We start from the raw sequence: 16734 nt of genomic DNA on the forward strand, positions 1-16734 counted from the left end.
GCGGTGGATGACAAAAGCATCTTTTTCATGACGTATAGATAGGATCTAATAATGTCTCCATGTGGCATGTGGTCTATTAGTAAAATCCAGATGAAGTGACCAGCCACTGGTCTTCCAAGTTTCACCTGGTTGGGCCATGGTTCATAATTTATTTTTAAATATGTACTGTTTGATACACTTAGCGCATCTCCTCCTCCCCCAACTGCTTAGATTAACCATCTGAATAGGGAACAGAAATAATGGAGATTTTTTTTTTTTAATTTTTTTTTTTCAACGTTTATTTATTTTTGGGACAGAGAGAGACAGAGCATGAACGGGGGAGGGGCAGAGAGAGAGGGAGACACAGAATCGGAAACAGGCTCCAGGCTCCGAGCCATCAGCCCAGAGCCTGACGCGGGGCTCAAAGTCACGGACCGCGAGATCGTGACCTGGCTGAAGTCGGACGCTCAACCGACTGCGCCACCCAGGCGCCCCAAGGAGATTTTTATTTGATATATTTAGCTATAACATGCATTCAGACAAAAACCTAACTCTGTGATGAAAGAGACAAAATAAACACCAATTGAACTATTTTAATGGAAACTGGCATATAAATATTCACCAACTTATGTTTTTCTAAGTGGATGTGATCATTAGCTCAGGGGTTGCTTTCTCACTGCACCTCAGTCAGCAGTCTGTATGTTTTCAAGGTTCTTCAGTAATAAGTGCTGAGGCTTGCAGCTTTTGGCTGCTTGTCCAGGGGTAAAGAGAAGAATGTGGGATTAACCCTTCCAGGTTCTATCTTTATAACATTATGTTTTCCACCTTTTCCTTAAAGAAGGAGAGGTTCGAAACCTTCCCCCTGACCTCTCACCTCAGAAGCTGCATAAGTTATGGCCACAAATCTGAATCCCAAACCGACCTAAACCATGTTTTCCCTTCCACAGCAGAGCCCTAGGCTTGCTCTCCCCTTTCCTGCCTGTCTCATACTGGGAAAATCATCTCTCCCTTTAAAAAAATGTCCAGGGACGCCTGGGTGCCTCAGTCAGTTAAGCGTCCAACTCTTGATTACAGCTCGGGTCATGATTTCACAGTTTGCAAGATCAAGCACCGTATTGGGCTCTGCAGTGACTGCTAAATAAATAAACAAATAAGTAAATAAATAAATAGATGTCTGAGGTAGAAAAGTTCACTTTTAATACTGATATTATATTGTCTTAGCACCAGTTTAGTGTAGCTTACTTAGGAATTATGGATAACTAGAAATTGGGACATTTCTAGTTGTGGTCATCATTTTATTAAACGTATTTAGTCTAGATGTTGAGCTGTTTTACCTGGGACTAGGTAACAAGCACACAATCATGTTGTAAAAAGAAGTTTCAAGAAACAGTGCTTTCATACTTGTATCAAGCAAGCTTTGTGTCTTAATTAAATACTATTTGTTTTCCAGAGAAGGGGTATGGAATATAATTTAAAAACTGTTTTTAAAGTTGAATATCACCTTTAGTGGGATGTCTCTAAATAATATCAAATTACAAGGTCCAGCTGCTGTCAAGGGAAATATTTAGTACACACACATATACATATATATTTTTTCATTTCCCTGTCATCCAGTATTGGGTAAATATCAACATACCTCTTTTTTGTTTTGTTTTTTTCCTCCAGTTTTATTAAGAAATAATTGACATTACTGTATAAATTTAAGACCTGCAGCACAATGGCTGATTTACATATATTTTGAAATGATTACCACAGTAGGTTCAGCTAGCCTCCATCCTCTCATAGAAATACAGCAAAAATGAAAGAAAGAAGAAAAGGGAGGAGAAAAACCTACTCCTTGTGATGAGAACTCTTAGGATTTCTTCTCTTTCCCATTTTTCATACAGAGGTATTCACTATATAGTTCCACATGCTCCACGTGATATCCCTAGGACTTACTTATAACTGCAAGTTTATACTTTTGATCACCTTCTTCCAGGTTCCCTTCATCTCCCCCTCTACCTTTAGTAACCAAAAGTTTGTCTCTTTTTCTGTGGGTTTGGTTTGTTTTAGATTCCATGTAAAAGTGACAGCACCTAGCAAATGCCAGGATTCCCTCGGTTTTTAATGGCTGAATAATATTGTGTGGTTATACCACATTTTCTTTATCCTTATCCCTTGAGGGACACTTAGGTTGTTTCTGTGCCTTGGCTATTGTAGATAATGCTGCTGCGCACGTGGGGGTGCACATATCTTTTTGAGTTAGGGGTTTTGGCTCCTTTGGATATAATTCCCAGATATAGAACTGCTCAATCATATTGTAGTTGTATTTTTAATTTTTTTTGAGGAACCTCCCTACTGTTTTCCATAGGGCTGCATCAGTTTGCATTCCCCACAACAGTGCATGAGGATTCTCCTTGCTCCCCTTCCATGCCAGTATTTATCTCTTGTCTTCCTGATGATGGCCTAACAGGTGTGAGATGACATCTCATGGCAGTTTTAATTTGCATTTCCCTCATGCTAGTGATGTTTACCATCTTTTCACATACCTATTGACCTTTCATATATCTTTTCTGGAGATATGTTTCTTTAGGTCTTTAGCCCATTTTTTTTTTAAGGTTTTTGTTTTTTGCCACTGGGCTGTATGAGTTTTTTAAAATATATTTTGTATATTAACCCCTTATCAGATACATGGTTTGCAATTATTTTTTCCCATTCCGTAGGTTGTCTTTTCATTTTTTGATGGTTTGTTTTGCTGTGCATTAGCTTTTCAATTTGATGTAGTCCCACTTGTTTATTTTTTAGTTTGTTGTGCTTGTGTTCTATCCAAAAACTCATCACCAAGACCCATGTCAAGGAACTTTGTTGTTCTGTTTTCTTCTAGGAGTTTCAAGGTGTCATGTCTCCCTTTTCAGTCTTCAATACATTTGAGTTAATTTTAGAGAGTGGTATAAGATATGGGTCCAGTTTCATTCTTTTACATATGAATATCCAATGATCCCAGAACTATTTATTGAAGAGACTGTCTTTTCTTCATTGAATATTCTTAGCTCCTTTGTCAAATGTTAGGTTGACTACATATGGTTGGGTTTATTTCTGGGCTCTTGATTCAGTTCCATTGGTCTGTTTATCTGTTTTTAAACTGGTACCATTCTGCTTTAATGACTGTAGCTTTACAGGATAGCCTGAAATAAGGAAGTGTGATGCCTCCTGCTTTGTTCTTTTTTTTATCAGGATTTCTTTGGCTACTAGGGCTCTTTTGTGGTTCCATATAAATTTTAGGAGGGTTTTTTTCTACCTCTGACCATTGGAAAAATGCCATTGGAATCTTAAATAGGGATTGTTGCATTGAATCTATAGATGGATTTTGGTGGTATTGACGTTTTAACAATATACTTCCAATCTGTGAACATGGGATACCTTCCCATTTATGTGTATCTTCTTCAACTTCTTTCATCAAGGTCCTAGACTTTACAACATAGAGATTTTCGCCTTGTTAGTTAAATTAATTCCTGAAGTATTTTATTGTTTTGATGCTAGTGTAAATGGGATCAATTTAGCACACAGGTTTGGGGCGCCTGGGTGGCTCAGTCGGTTGGGCGGCTGACTTCGGCTCAGGTCATGATCTCGCGGTCCGTGAGTTCGAGCCCCGTGTCGGGCTCTGTGCTGACACCTCAGAGCCTGGAGCCTGTTTCGGATTCTGTGTCTCTCTCTCTCTGACCCTCCCCCATTCATGCTCTGTCTCTCTCTCTATCTCAAAAATAAATAAACGTTAAAAAAAATTAATTTCTTTACGTCTTTTTCAGAAAATGTGTTGTTATCACATAGAAATGCCACTGATATTTTGTATGTTAATTTTGTATCCTGCAACTTTACTGAATTCATTGATTGGCTCTAACAGGTTTTTGGTGGAGTCTTTAGTATTTGCTATATATAAAATCACGTCATCTGCAAATAAAAACAATTTTACTTTTTCCTTTCCAATTCTCATACATACATACATTTATTTATTTATTTAGCTAATTGTTTGTGGCTAGGACTCTCAGTACTGTGTTGAACAGCAGTGGTGAAAATGGGCATCCTTGTCTTCATCCTGAACTCAGAGGAAAAGCTTTCAACATTTCACCATTGAATATAATATTAGCTGTGAGCTTGTTCTGTATGACCTTTATCATGTTCAGATTTGTTCCTTCTGTGCCTAGTTTGTTAAGAGTTATTATGATTGGATATTGAATTTTGTCAAATGCCTTTTCTGCATCTATTGAGATGATCATATGATTCTCTTCTTTCATCCTGTTGTGATGTATCACACTGATGATTTGCATATTTTGAACCATCCTTGCATCCCCATAATAAATCTCACTTGCTCATGGTGAATGATCTTTTCAGTGTGCTGCTAAATTCAGTTTGCTGGTATTTTATTGATAATTTTGGCATCTGTATTCATCAGAGATAATGACCTGTTATTTTTCTTTTCTAGTGGTGTCCTTTTCTGGTTTTGGTATCCAGATAATACTGGCCTTGTAAAAAGAGTTTGGGAATGGTCCTTCCTCTTTGATTTTTTGGAAGAGTTAGAGAAGAATTTGTGTTAATTCTTCTTTAAATGCTCGGTAGATGTCACTAGTAAAGCCACCTCATTCTGGGCTTGCCTTCATTGGGATAATTCACATATTTTTCAGTAGAAATTTTCAGTTACAATTTTTAATTTGAAATTATTCTCCACTTTGGCCATTTTTAAAAGTAAATATTGGGGCGCCTGGGTGGCTCAGTCGGTTGAGCGTCTGACTTCAGCTCAGGTCACGATCTCGCGATCTCGCGATCCGTGAGTTCGAGCCCCGCGTCGGGCTCTGGGCTGATGGCTCAGAGCCTGGAGCCTGCTTCCAATTCTGTGTCTCCCTCTCTCTCTGCTCCTCCCCCGTTCATGCTCTGTCTCTGTCTCTGTCTCAAAAAAATAAATAAATGTTAAAAAAAATGTTTTTTAAAGTAAATGTTAATTGGTAACAGTTTATCAACTCTGTCATTACTTCCATTACCTCAAACATTTGAAACCTTTGGCATCTTTGAATTCCTCTTGTTTTTTGATTCTGGAGTCTCTAACTTTTACAGAAAGAGTTGGCTCAGTGAAAGTCAAAGCAACACTCCACTCCCTTGGGGTTTCCTTTTATATCTAAAATCTCAGTAGATGTCATGTTTATCTACAAAGTGGCTGGCTACATTGTGACAAGGGCATGAGAGAGTCCTTGGCATTAATCCCACTTCTGACAGGAATCTGCTTGGTCATCACAATAGGACAGTCATGCCAATGATGGAAAGATGACAATACAAAAGTTAGAGATATACAGTTTCTTTAATTTTGAAGTACTGGAAAGCTTTAGGCATGGTTACATAAGGCAGGAACTAACAGCATTTCCTAAGCCCAGTGTTAAGGCTTCCCAAGTCCCCAGAGTGCCCCAGTGAGACAGACAGCCATGCTTATGAGGATTTTTTTCCAAGTAGAAGAGGCTTCCCTTAATGTTCTCCTGGGGTTTTATTTTATACCTTTTTATATTCTCTCTCCGCCCTAAACACATACCCAAATGTTCAGGATAGTCTGAATCCATGCCTGCAAGCTCGGGAGGTATAACCACTATAAAACAATTCTCACACACTGCAACGTGTTTACATGAGTTCAAGGAAACTGACTTTGGCTTTACCAGAATCTTGCCTCAGCATGCTCTGGTTTCAGGTTGTGTGAGGTTATCTCCAGCACAGTGAGATAGGGTCCTTGGTCATCCTTCTGGTCTACGTGTTGTACTTGCCAAGATCTTTGTTTGTCCTTGTTCTTTTTTGCCAAGTCGAGATTGGCTTTGTGGGGGATGACCTTTTTGGGTTTCACTTTATTATTCTCCTCCTATTGGTTGGAGGCCTTAAGAGTTGGGAAACAAGCCTTTGTTGTTTGCCAGATTTGGGGCATAAAGCTCCTCTCCTGCAGCTAGGATGTCAACTCCGTGAAAGCAAAATTTCTGATACACTGACTTTTCTCCAAATTTGATAACAGTGCTAGCGTTCAGTAAATGATTGTTGATTGAGTGAATAAACTCCTTAACAATTTAACAAGATTTAGGTTCATTTCTAGTCACTGATACCCACTGGTTAGGTATCAGAATCTGAGATTTTGTTGGCATCTTGCTTGTATACCCATAATCCAGCTTGGAAATTTCTGCCTCTTAAGAATTTGGCACCCCTGGCTATCCTTCAGCTCTCAGGTTAGTCACCATCTGGCTCCTGCCTTTAGGCAATTCCAAACAATGGCGTAAAATGGAGAGGCCCTTACTCCTAGTACCTGCAGCTTTGAGGGTAACTGTCCCCTTTTTCTGGCAGGGAGTGTGTGACATAGGTGATTAGAAGGGATCCAGGGGGCCAGGCACCTCCCGTCCTCATTCATATGTGCTGTGAGCTTCCTTCCACGTGGGTGGATGAGTGGTGCCTCCAGTAGTCCCCCCCCCCCCACAAGGACTTGTCCCCAGGCACCAGGGGGCCCCTGCACTACTCACCCCCATTTGACTAACCTCAGCTGTCAGCATCTCAGTATCTTTCAGTCACCCCCACTTGTGGACCTATAGGCAAACCAGGATCCTGAAGGGCGATCCTCTCCTCCCCATCTCAGTACCCCCCCCCCACTATGAAGAGATGGTTTGGGTACCCCCAAGCATGTATGAGGGGATGTTTGGTTCTCAGCGGAATCCCTCTCCCAGTCCTCCCTGATGCACAAAATAATGTCACCCTCCATCCATCTCAGCCACCCAGTATGAGGAGACGCTGGGATGGCATTGCCAGAATTATTCTTAGCAGAGAATTATAACGAAGGAATCTGTGAATGCTTCTACATTAATATTTTAGTTCCTCTGATACATTTTTAACTTTCAATCTTATGCCATATGTTCCTTAGGAAACCAAGAAGCTTTTACCAATCCACAATTAGAAGCAGATTCTGAGCCTTTTATAAATGTTGGTTTCCTCATCTCTGAACTGATGGATCCCACCACCAAATGACCTCAAGATTGCACTCCAGCACTCGGGGTTTACAGACCTTTTCCTAAATTGTGCTTAGGGCTGAACGGGGAAGGGCCTAAAATCTATCTTCTCCTACTTTATCATATCCCTTCTGAATCCACTTGTATAGATTTATGAACTTAAGCAAAAAGAAGATCCTATAAAGAAAACCATACATTACGGGTTTATAAAGAAACATAAAGGAAATTTTATTTTTGTTTCATTGTTTTAGCCCCAAATCCTTGGATTCTTAATATTTTGGTCCTTGTATCAAGATATTTAAAGTTCTGCTGGATTGTAAACTATGTGTATGGGTGTCTTAGTTCCTTAAGGGTCAGCACTGTGACTGTCATGGTTCTCACCATGTGCCTAACACAGTGCCTTGCTCATAGCACATAGTAAACAAATATTTTTTGAATGAGTAGATGAACGAATGAATTTACTTAGCCTGCTTCTCTTAATATATACATGAATTAATCTGTTCTCAAAATGCTCTACAAATCCCTTTTTGGTCAACAACCACATTTACCTTCATTTGGTTAGCACCGAAGGGTGATCTCATCTTTGTGGGGAATGGTGTGACCCATGTAGAATCTGGCCATGAGACTGCTCTTGGTTAAATAATTTTATCTTCGTACCATCTGTCTGTTAGGAATTAAATGTCTGTTTGGTTTAAATCTAATAACCTAAGGCAAAAAGAACTGAAAAGTCTGTGTTATTGTAGCCATCCCACCTATTTTACATGCAAGGCCTTCTTTGTCAGCGGATTTACAGTGAAACAAAGATCATGCTCACAAGTGACGAAGTGTAAAAATATAGCAAAGATTTGATAGAGTTCCCTGAATTGGAAGAAACCACCATCTCTAGGTAATCCCAATTTTTCTTCTAACTTTTTATGCTATATTTAGGGAGAAAAACCTGCCCCCAGTTTTTAAGAGATGCTGTATGTAATCAGTCACTGCCCATTTCACGTCTGCCTGAAGCATGATGAGCTTGACAAATCAGGACAGTTCTCCCCTCCATGGAGAAATACACGACTAAACAGCCTGGCACTTCCCTTTCCTCGCTCCACTGGCCTCACAGAGGCCCTTTGTCATCATTGATCAGTGGCTGCTTTGTGAGCTCGGATTGTAAGGGCTGCTAAGAACTGACAATCTTGCTAACAGGTGCTTCTAAATTTACTCTAAAATTTACCATTTTGAGATCTGTCAAAACCACTACATCCTATCCTAAACTTGGTCTGATAAATGGGGAGGAACCTCTGATTCTACATTTCATTCCAATCTGTGATGATGGAGTGATCTTAACAAGCCCGAGTTCATACAGAGACCCGCCATTGCCTGTCTGTTGTGTGTAAACTAGGCTCAAACTTTCCTCCAGGACAGCAAGTGCAAGCATACAGGGCACACCATGACCTCGGCAAGGTGTGACCTCATTCACCCAGAGCTTTTCTCTCTAGGCAGAGTTTTTCTGTACTCTGCCCCTTAATTCTGTAGAGTTCTGCACTCACAGCTGCTCTGAGTAGGTAAAAGGTAGCAAGTTTCCTGTTCTCTAATAGGGTGGAAGGAAGTGAAGTTACAATATCTATTAAACCACCCACATGCTGAAATTAACCATTTCAAAGGCCTATTGTTTGGCTATGTAACTCTGCCGAAAGCCGAATAGTTGGTTTTTTAAAGGGAATTTAAAGCTACCTTCATAAATGACTTTCCTTATTCTCTTGATTTTACGTATTGTTTGAAGCAAAATAATGACTTCCGTTTAACTGATAATTTTAGGAGTTAAACCTGCCATTCATGAAAGAGTAGTTTGTTCACTTTTTATCATAAAAAGAAAATGTGCCAGGGCTTGAAAATGCAGAGGTAAAGTGACTTTTTTGAAAGATTAATAGACCCAGGAAATCATCTTCTTACAGTGTAATCAGTTGACTCAAACCCACTTGCTCCTGGGGATAAAGAATGCATCACACACAGGTGAGGGATTTTCTGATGAAAGGGAACTTCTCTTACAAGACAGTGGCAGGATTGGAAACAGTTATTTTTATCAAGTCTCTCAACATCTCTCAGATCTCCATTTGGAGGGAGTGGGCGCTACCAGGGTGGTTACTCTCCCTTTTTTCTACTCTTGTATGGTCACGAGGTGGTAACTGGGGAGGTGTTTGCAGAAGCAATTGTTGGGGTGCGTGATTTGCCCCCCCTTGAAACAGTGTCCCTGACTGTAAGGTTTGGAGTATCTGGGTGTTTTTGTGGGTGTGTGTAAAGCATATTGGCTGTCTCTTTAAGCAGCCCCACCCCAATCCTTTGAAGTTTCCATCATGCTCCATCTTCTCCCCCTCCCTGTCCCTGTCAGTTATCAACTTCCTGTCTGAGGAGTTCAGCTAATGGTCAACTTGGCTGAGCTGGCTCCTGCCAGCCATGGGTTACATCACCATCAGTAGCTCTCCTCTCCCTCAGTGACTTAAACTTCTCTCCTCTAGATTTCTCATCCCCGGTAATCCTAATCTTGATCCTCATTAAAGCCTCCTATATGCCCTGATACCTCCATTTTTTCTCTGCCTGAATGCCACTTTTCCAGTCTTCTTGGCCCTTCATCCCTGTATTTCTCCTACAGCACATACTTCCATTCTTCTGACTAGAAGGTCACACTGGTGCAGATTGCCCTCACCAGACTCCATGTTGCCAGCTACACTGAGGTGCTCTCCACTGTTCCTTTGTTTTCTTTCTTGTCTTTGATTGGCTCCCTCTGCCAGCCACTCAGCAGTCAAAGACAATTTTGCCCCTTCCTTACCTTTCTGCCCAACCCTACCCCTCCACTCTTGGTAGATGGCTTTTCTCTCCTACTTTATCAAGAAAACAGAAGCTATTGGGCATGAACTCCATCTTGGCACTTCTTTATCTCTCCTCCATCTTGTTTCCCATCTTCCAACCCATGTAAACCATTCACATCCTTTCCTCTCAGAGAGATGAAGTCCCTCCTCCTATTCAAGGTGGGTTCCTCAGCTGGTTGCTTGGACCTTAGCCTCCCAGCCATCGGTGCTCCCTGACCATTGCTCTCCTCTCCTATATCTCCTGTGCTGCTCCCTCAGGATTCATGTCCTCAGCCAAGAAATGCATTTCAGTCTTTGCCGTCCTTACCAAACTCTGTTCAGGAAATAAGTAAATCCTTTGATCCAAACATTTACACACATATTCCAACCCTTACCTTCCTTCTCCTTTCCCCTTCACATCCAGGCTTTACCAAATCTCTCCTTCACTCTCTAGTCCATTCCATCTGTCTTCTGTCCCTGCCATTCTGCTGGCATGGTGACTTTCTGATTCCCAAATCTTCTCTTTGTCTTGTTAAAAAGGAAGAACTTGTTTCTTCTGGAGTAGCATTGTGCAATAGAAATACAATGCAAGCCACATAGGTAATTTTTCTAGTAATCACATTTAAAACATTTAAAAAGTTAAAAGAGATGGTGACGTTGATTTTAACAATGTGTTTTATTTACCCAATGTGTTAAAAATATTATTTCGACATGTCATCGTGAAAATTATTGAGTCATTTTATATTTTTTAAAAATTATTTTTACTGGGTCTTCAAAATTTGGTATATATTTTACAGTTACAGCACACCTTAATTTGGACGAGCCACATGTAGCCAGTGGATACCATATTGGATAGTGAAGTTATATCTTTTTAGAAACCATCTTTCCTGGCCCTCGTCCTACCTCTTCCATCATTTCTTCTCAGTGTCCCTTGTCTGCCTCCTCTTCTAGCCATTCACATATTGTTGGGCCTCAGGCTTGCAACTCTCTTCCTGATTAATCTCCTGTATTTCACCCGTTGGCTGATGATTCTCTGAGTCCCACCTCTGACTTGCACTTCTAGTGAGTAAAGCCAGACCATAGACGTCTGAAGTTTGACATGGCACCATCTTACAACCTCACTCTTCTCCTGCCAGGTGCCCAGGCAGAAAACTGATATTCCACTTGCATTCTCTTCCTCCTTCAACCCCTAGATCTAATCAATTCAAGAGTTTTTGAAGTCTACTTCACCACTATTTCTTTAAATATTCACTTGTTTCCTTCTCTACAACCATTGCTTTAGTCAAGATCCTCATCATCCCTCCCTTGGATTATTAGAGTAGCCTCTTCAGTAGCCTGCCCACCTTACTCATAGTTCCCTCCTTTCCATCCTTTATGACCTCAGTTTTTCACCCTCTCCCCCAATAAATTGATACTCATTTAAAATGTCCAAGTCTGGGACTGTATCCCCATTTTTTCAAAAGCGTGGGGAGATGAGACTGTGTTATAGGCTTCAGTCCAAAGCATTTTCAAGATGGCAGGCTTCCCTGAGGGCATCCCATAATTCTCCTTTCTGACTCTTTTCCTTCCACTCCACTTTACTACTGAGCAGCTCTACAGGAGGTTCTGGAAGACATAGGAATACATTTAACAGAATCCAGTTCCTTTTGTTTTGATAATAGAGATCTTCCATGGCTTTGTAGCATTTTCCTCAACATGGATTTATCCTAAAGCAATGATTCTTAATCTCTTTCTCTCTCTCTCAAATCATGTACATCTTTGAAAATTTGTTTAAAACAGATTTTTGTTTTAAAAAATCTGTTTAAAATCTGTTTAAAAAATCTGTTTAAAAAATCTGTTTAAAACAGATTCTTGTTTCCCCCAGAAAAATGCACAGGTGCAAACACAACTAGGCCTGAGTACCTGAAGCCCACCTGGGCTGATAGGTCTTGCTGGAAGACAATGTTGAAATAGTGCTCAGGTCATCTGCTGGCTCCCACCAAAAGAGATCAAAAGTTTAGTTTCCCAAGATACTTTGAAAACCCTTGGAGCATTTTATGGCTCATTTTGGAATCTGAAGAAAGCTATGTTTCGAACTCCGAGGACACTTTGAACATTGTCTGACTAACAACACTGAAAACAAATCTAAACTTGCATTTCTTGGCTAAATATAGCTGATTTTCTCCACACCAACACCCCTCTTTATAGAAGCTGTTTGCAACAACTTTGTTTCTTACTAGCTTTCTGAACCTCACTCTCCAGTTGGCTTTCGTGTTGTGCTCATCTGGGGTTGTGACTGATTTTCATTACATCTTCAGTCGTTTCAGAAGCTTCCCTAAAAACCTTGGCTCCGAACCCTCTCCTGTGCATCTCAGGTAATCATGTGCTCTGCTCTACCCTTCATTCTGTCATCCCAGCACCCTGGGGAGGGGACAAAGAGGGGCAAACACTGGGCACTAGCTACCTCTGGTGGCCTCCGTGAGGTGCAAGCCCATGTTTTAAGACCCCACTCATCTTTAAGTGAGCCTAAGCTTTCTCTTAAGCAGCCCGGCTGCTGAACAACAAGATTGCAGCGTGGACTGACCTCCTCATGGTCCTTCCCTGCCCAAGAGTGTGCTGTTTCCACAGAGGACATGGGGACATGAGGTAGGGACTGTATCCACGGGTAGGGGTGCGTCTTTGGCAGCTTGCACCCCTGGCACTGGACAAGAACAGTGCTGCCTCCTTACTTAACACCAAGTCACGTGCTTGAGTCTGCAGGCCTCCCCTTGGCTTCTTGCCTCTACTCTCTTCCTTGGTAAACTGCTCTTGTGCCCTCTTGGAGCTCAAGCCAGTCCATAGTCCTCTCTCCTGATTATCCAATTTGTTTGCTCTCTTGCCACATTCCCTTCTTAAGTTTCTTGCCCAGTGGAAACTCTATTTCTTCTTTGTTTCCCTGAGTGACTTCAAAGTTCCACTTGCCCCCAGAGGTCCCTTTGTGTCTCTGCCCCTCCCCCAACCGGGGCTCCCCACCACCTTACCTATCAGGCTCTTAACCTTCCTGAGTTCCACCCCCCACCCCCCCACCCCTGCCCCCCAGCGCTAATCCTCACTGCTCTCACTCCCTTCCTGGCTCTCCCGTCCTGAGTGCCAGCTGGGGCAACCAGCTATAAAGAGTTTATTGGACTGAAAAGTGAGTGAATGTTCTCACACACCCTGCTCTTTCCCACCTCAGCAAAGCTTTTCAGAGTCACATTTCCAATGGAATCTGAATCTGGAAGGATTTAGATCTGCTGAAAAATGCCAAACCTCCAGCATTTGGCTGCGTTTGAGATTTTTGGCAGTTCCTCCCACGTCTGATGTTACAAACACTGTTTACAGATGCCTGGAAAGAAGCCTTTAATGCTTGTATTGTGTTTTAACTTGCTTTCCTTTGGAGGCAGGGAATTGTCAAGTAAGTATTCACAGCACTCTGGAAAAGCCCAGGTGTTCGATGAGCATCCAGTACTAAGCGTTCATGCAGAATCCACAACCGCGAAGGGTCTATACTTAACAATCCGCTGAATTTGCCACCATGCAGGTTTCTTCCTTTTGCCCCTCTCATCTTCAGTTTTGAAGCAATACAGCCATAAACATATGCTTGTGAAATAAGAAAGAAACATTCTGAGATTGCTTTACTTTTCAGTTCTTAACTGAAAATCAAGGTGAAAAAAAGCATCGGATTGCCTTTATGTGTATATATATACAATCTCCTGTATATATAAATACGCAGTGTTTGTGCTTGTATGCATACCTCGTATACACTGTATAATATGTGACATATTATACAACCTGTGTGTACCCTGGGAACAAGCCCTGCGTTTAATCTCCAGTTCTGCCTTTGAACCACGCTGTAGCCCCAGTGTACTGCTCCCATCTCAGACCTCGGCTTGCTTTTGTCACACACTCAAACATTCTTAGGTGAAAGAAGAAACCCACGGATTTCATTTGAAAGTCCCACTAAAACAGAAGAAAGAGCAGATGTCCTGGGAAGTGATAATTAATGTGAAGGAAGTGTCTAATTGCGAGAACTGGCATGCCCCCCAGCCTCCCGGTTTTGCTCAATTTGGCAGCGGTGACATCAGCCGGGGGTGTCGTTTTGCAGAGATGTGCTCACTCCCTATTCTTCAGTGCGGATAATAATACCATTTGGTCCAATTATCACTTATGATTACATAACATGTTTTGATTGAAGACTTTCTCAGAAAATAAAGGTAACTTGTTTTTCCCCAGCCTGAAAATGCAAGCCTTTCCAGCGGGCAAGCTGCCCTACCAAGAAACACTGGGAATTAGTAGGCTAAATTATGAGTCGAACTGGATTCGGAAACAAAGCATCCATTGTGCATAACTCCCAACGACATCCAGGAGGATGTTATTGTTTTTCTGACAACAAGTTTTCCCCCAGCACACTCTCAAATAAGCAGAGTCCCCAGGCGCATCCGCAAAGGCGCGGAGAGCGTGCGGGAAGCATTGACAAGGCTTCCTTTTTTCTCCCTATTCTGTAGGCGCTTTAGTGCAGAGTTTGCCCAGAGACGCCAGGGTATGAGCTTTCTGAATTTGTAGACTGGTGCACTCTTTCATTTCTGTTTTAGTTCTTTGCTGGCATGCTCGGGAAGCATGGTTTGTGCCACACAGGAATGTCTGTTCACTTGGATAATGCTTGTGCATGAATGAGGTGGTTGCTAATGCGGCTCTAAACTGTACTAAGTTTCTCACTTGGCTTTGTTTGCTGCTTACAAGGGGATCAAGGTAATCCTTTCTCTTTGCATAGCCCAAGAGCAATAACTAATGGATTTGCAACATGCAGCGGGACCTGCTACAGGTCTCCCTTACCCATTTCCTAAACTCCGAGAAGTCTGATTTAAGGGAGCCCCGTGTTACAAAGCCTTGGCCTGCTCATGTAAGAGTAGAGAGCTTACCCGTTATAAAAACTCTTTCCTAAGTTTGGAGGCCCAGATCCAAGACTGAGAAGGGAAAGGCAAACTTTGGGATGATGATAGCAGTTTAATGTAGACCATAACCCTAAGGTATAGGGCAGAGTGGGTGCTCTTTCTGTCTTTTATTCCCATACTTCCTACTTGCCCTTTTGTGTAGCATAAATGACCTGGGCACTTGGCCAGCCGAGCCTTTTCCCAAACCTGGCTTGTAAGGCCCACTTCACACCGCGGCATGATCTCTGACCACCTAATTCTGAACAACATAAGCATATCCCTGTGTGAAAAATGGCCAGTAGACTCGGGAAGCACAGCCCCTTCCTTCTCATTCTTAAGCTCCTCTTTAGTTTTAAAACCAGCCTCTCTGGCCCAGGCGTTCTTCCTGGCTCCCAGGAGGTAGAGGGACTGATCCCTGACTATGATGCCTTAGGTGTGTGAGGAAGCCCACCCCAACACCGATAAATCCAGGCCCCATCACATGGGACCCTGAATGTCAGAATCTACTTTTTCTGGGGGAGCGAGGGAGGGAGCAGGACCAAACAAACCCAGTGGAAGGTCCTCGGAGTGGGGGACAAGAGAGAGGGGAGCCTGGCTCTGGCCTTAGCTGAGCACACTGGACAAGCAACCTTGCTGCCTTTTGTTCAACACTGTGTTTTTGTTTTTGTTTTGTTTTGTTCTGTTTTTGTCACTCTCTGCTCCAGACCGCCTGTTAGCAGAGCAGCCCCCCAGCCTGAGAAACTCCAGAAGAACAACATCACCAAAAAAAAGAAACTGGTTGAGGTGAGAAAGTTAAGCTGTTTTGGTCTTCGTCTAAGATCAGTGTTCTAAGACCTGCCCAGTGGACACTATCATCTGCTTATGGCGAGATACCTTCAAGTAAACTTGAGTGCAGTTGATGGGTCTCTCTTGTCTCCTCTCCCTTCTACAGAGTGTTGTGTCCCCCATCCCAGAATCACACCCACCGGGTCATATTCCTTCAGCCCTGCCACCAGGTCGTGTCAGTCCTGACTTGCAAATGTCCCATGTCCTTCAAACCTGTCTCCTTTCCCCTAGACCAGTTCCACTCGGGGGCAGGGAAGACACAGGGAGAATGCAAGCTTGTTCTTTGTCTCTAACGTTGTTTGAGCACCCACCATGAGCCAGGTACTACGTATGTACTTTCCATGAAGTATTTCATATAATCTGTCAAGCCCATGAGGAAGGTACTGTTATTTCCATTTTACAGATAAGGACAGTAGCTCAGAAAAGCTAAGTGACTAATTAGGTCCTGTGCCCAAGATCTCCAAGCCAGGAAGTGCAGAGAGATTTAAATTCAGTTGTTCATACTTGAGGATTGCAGCTTTGTGGACCTTCTCTTTTCTAAGAGAGGCCTCTTAACTGTTGTATCTGCCTCCAGAGTCCCCTCCCTCTCTGACACATGTCTTGCTTCCCACAGAATTAGCTCTCTCAAATAGAATACTTCACACTTCACCTCAGCTTTAAGACCCAGGAGATTCCCACATTGCCTGTGGGATTCAAGTGCATGGTTTCAAAACCTGACCCAGGAGCCGCCTTTGCAGCCTCAGCACCTGTGATTTGCCACTGCATCTCAAATCTCCAGCCCCCAAGCCCTATACCTAATGTTTTCTGAAGCTGCCATGGGCTTTCAGGCCCCTGTGTTTTAGAAGTCTTCTCCTCTTCTATGCCCACACCGTGGTCTTTCCAAGCTTTTCTCTGGCATCTTCTCAGTGTAGTCTTCTTGATTCTCCTCATCCTGAACATTCCTACACTCCCTCACACACACCCCTCACCCACAGCCCTTGTTACACACACTACTGCCATTATTTCTTACTCATCTGTCTCTCCTACCACACTTTGAACTCACTAAAGACAGAAGAATCCATCTTAAAACTTTTTATTAGAAAAGGGGGACTTGGGGCGCCTGGGTGGCGCAGTCGGTTAAGCGTCCGACTTCAGCCAGGTCACGATCTCGCGGTCCATGAGTTCGAGCCCCGAGTCAGGCTCTGG

The 16734-nt window shown here is 42.5% G+C and overlaps 1 protein-coding gene across 1 annotated transcript in view; it reads left to right on the forward strand.

The window, feature by feature from the left end:
* EML6 (EMAP like 6) overlaps positions 1-16734 on the forward strand; it is a 169643-nt gene that overhangs the window by 131864 nt on the left and 21045 nt on the right. The window contains exon 28 of the mRNA XM_032592775.1: positions 15429-15507. Within this exon, the coding sequence (XP_032448666.1) occupies positions 15429-15507 (79 nt within the window). The remainder of the gene's footprint in view (positions 1-15428; positions 15508-16734) is intronic.

Source organism: Lynx canadensis, chromosome A3 (genome assembly GCF_007474595.2).
Source record: "Lynx canadensis isolate LIC74 chromosome A3, mLynCan4.pri.v2, whole genome shotgun sequence".
Lineage (NCBI taxonomy): Eukaryota > Metazoa > Chordata > Mammalia > Carnivora > Felidae > Lynx > Lynx canadensis.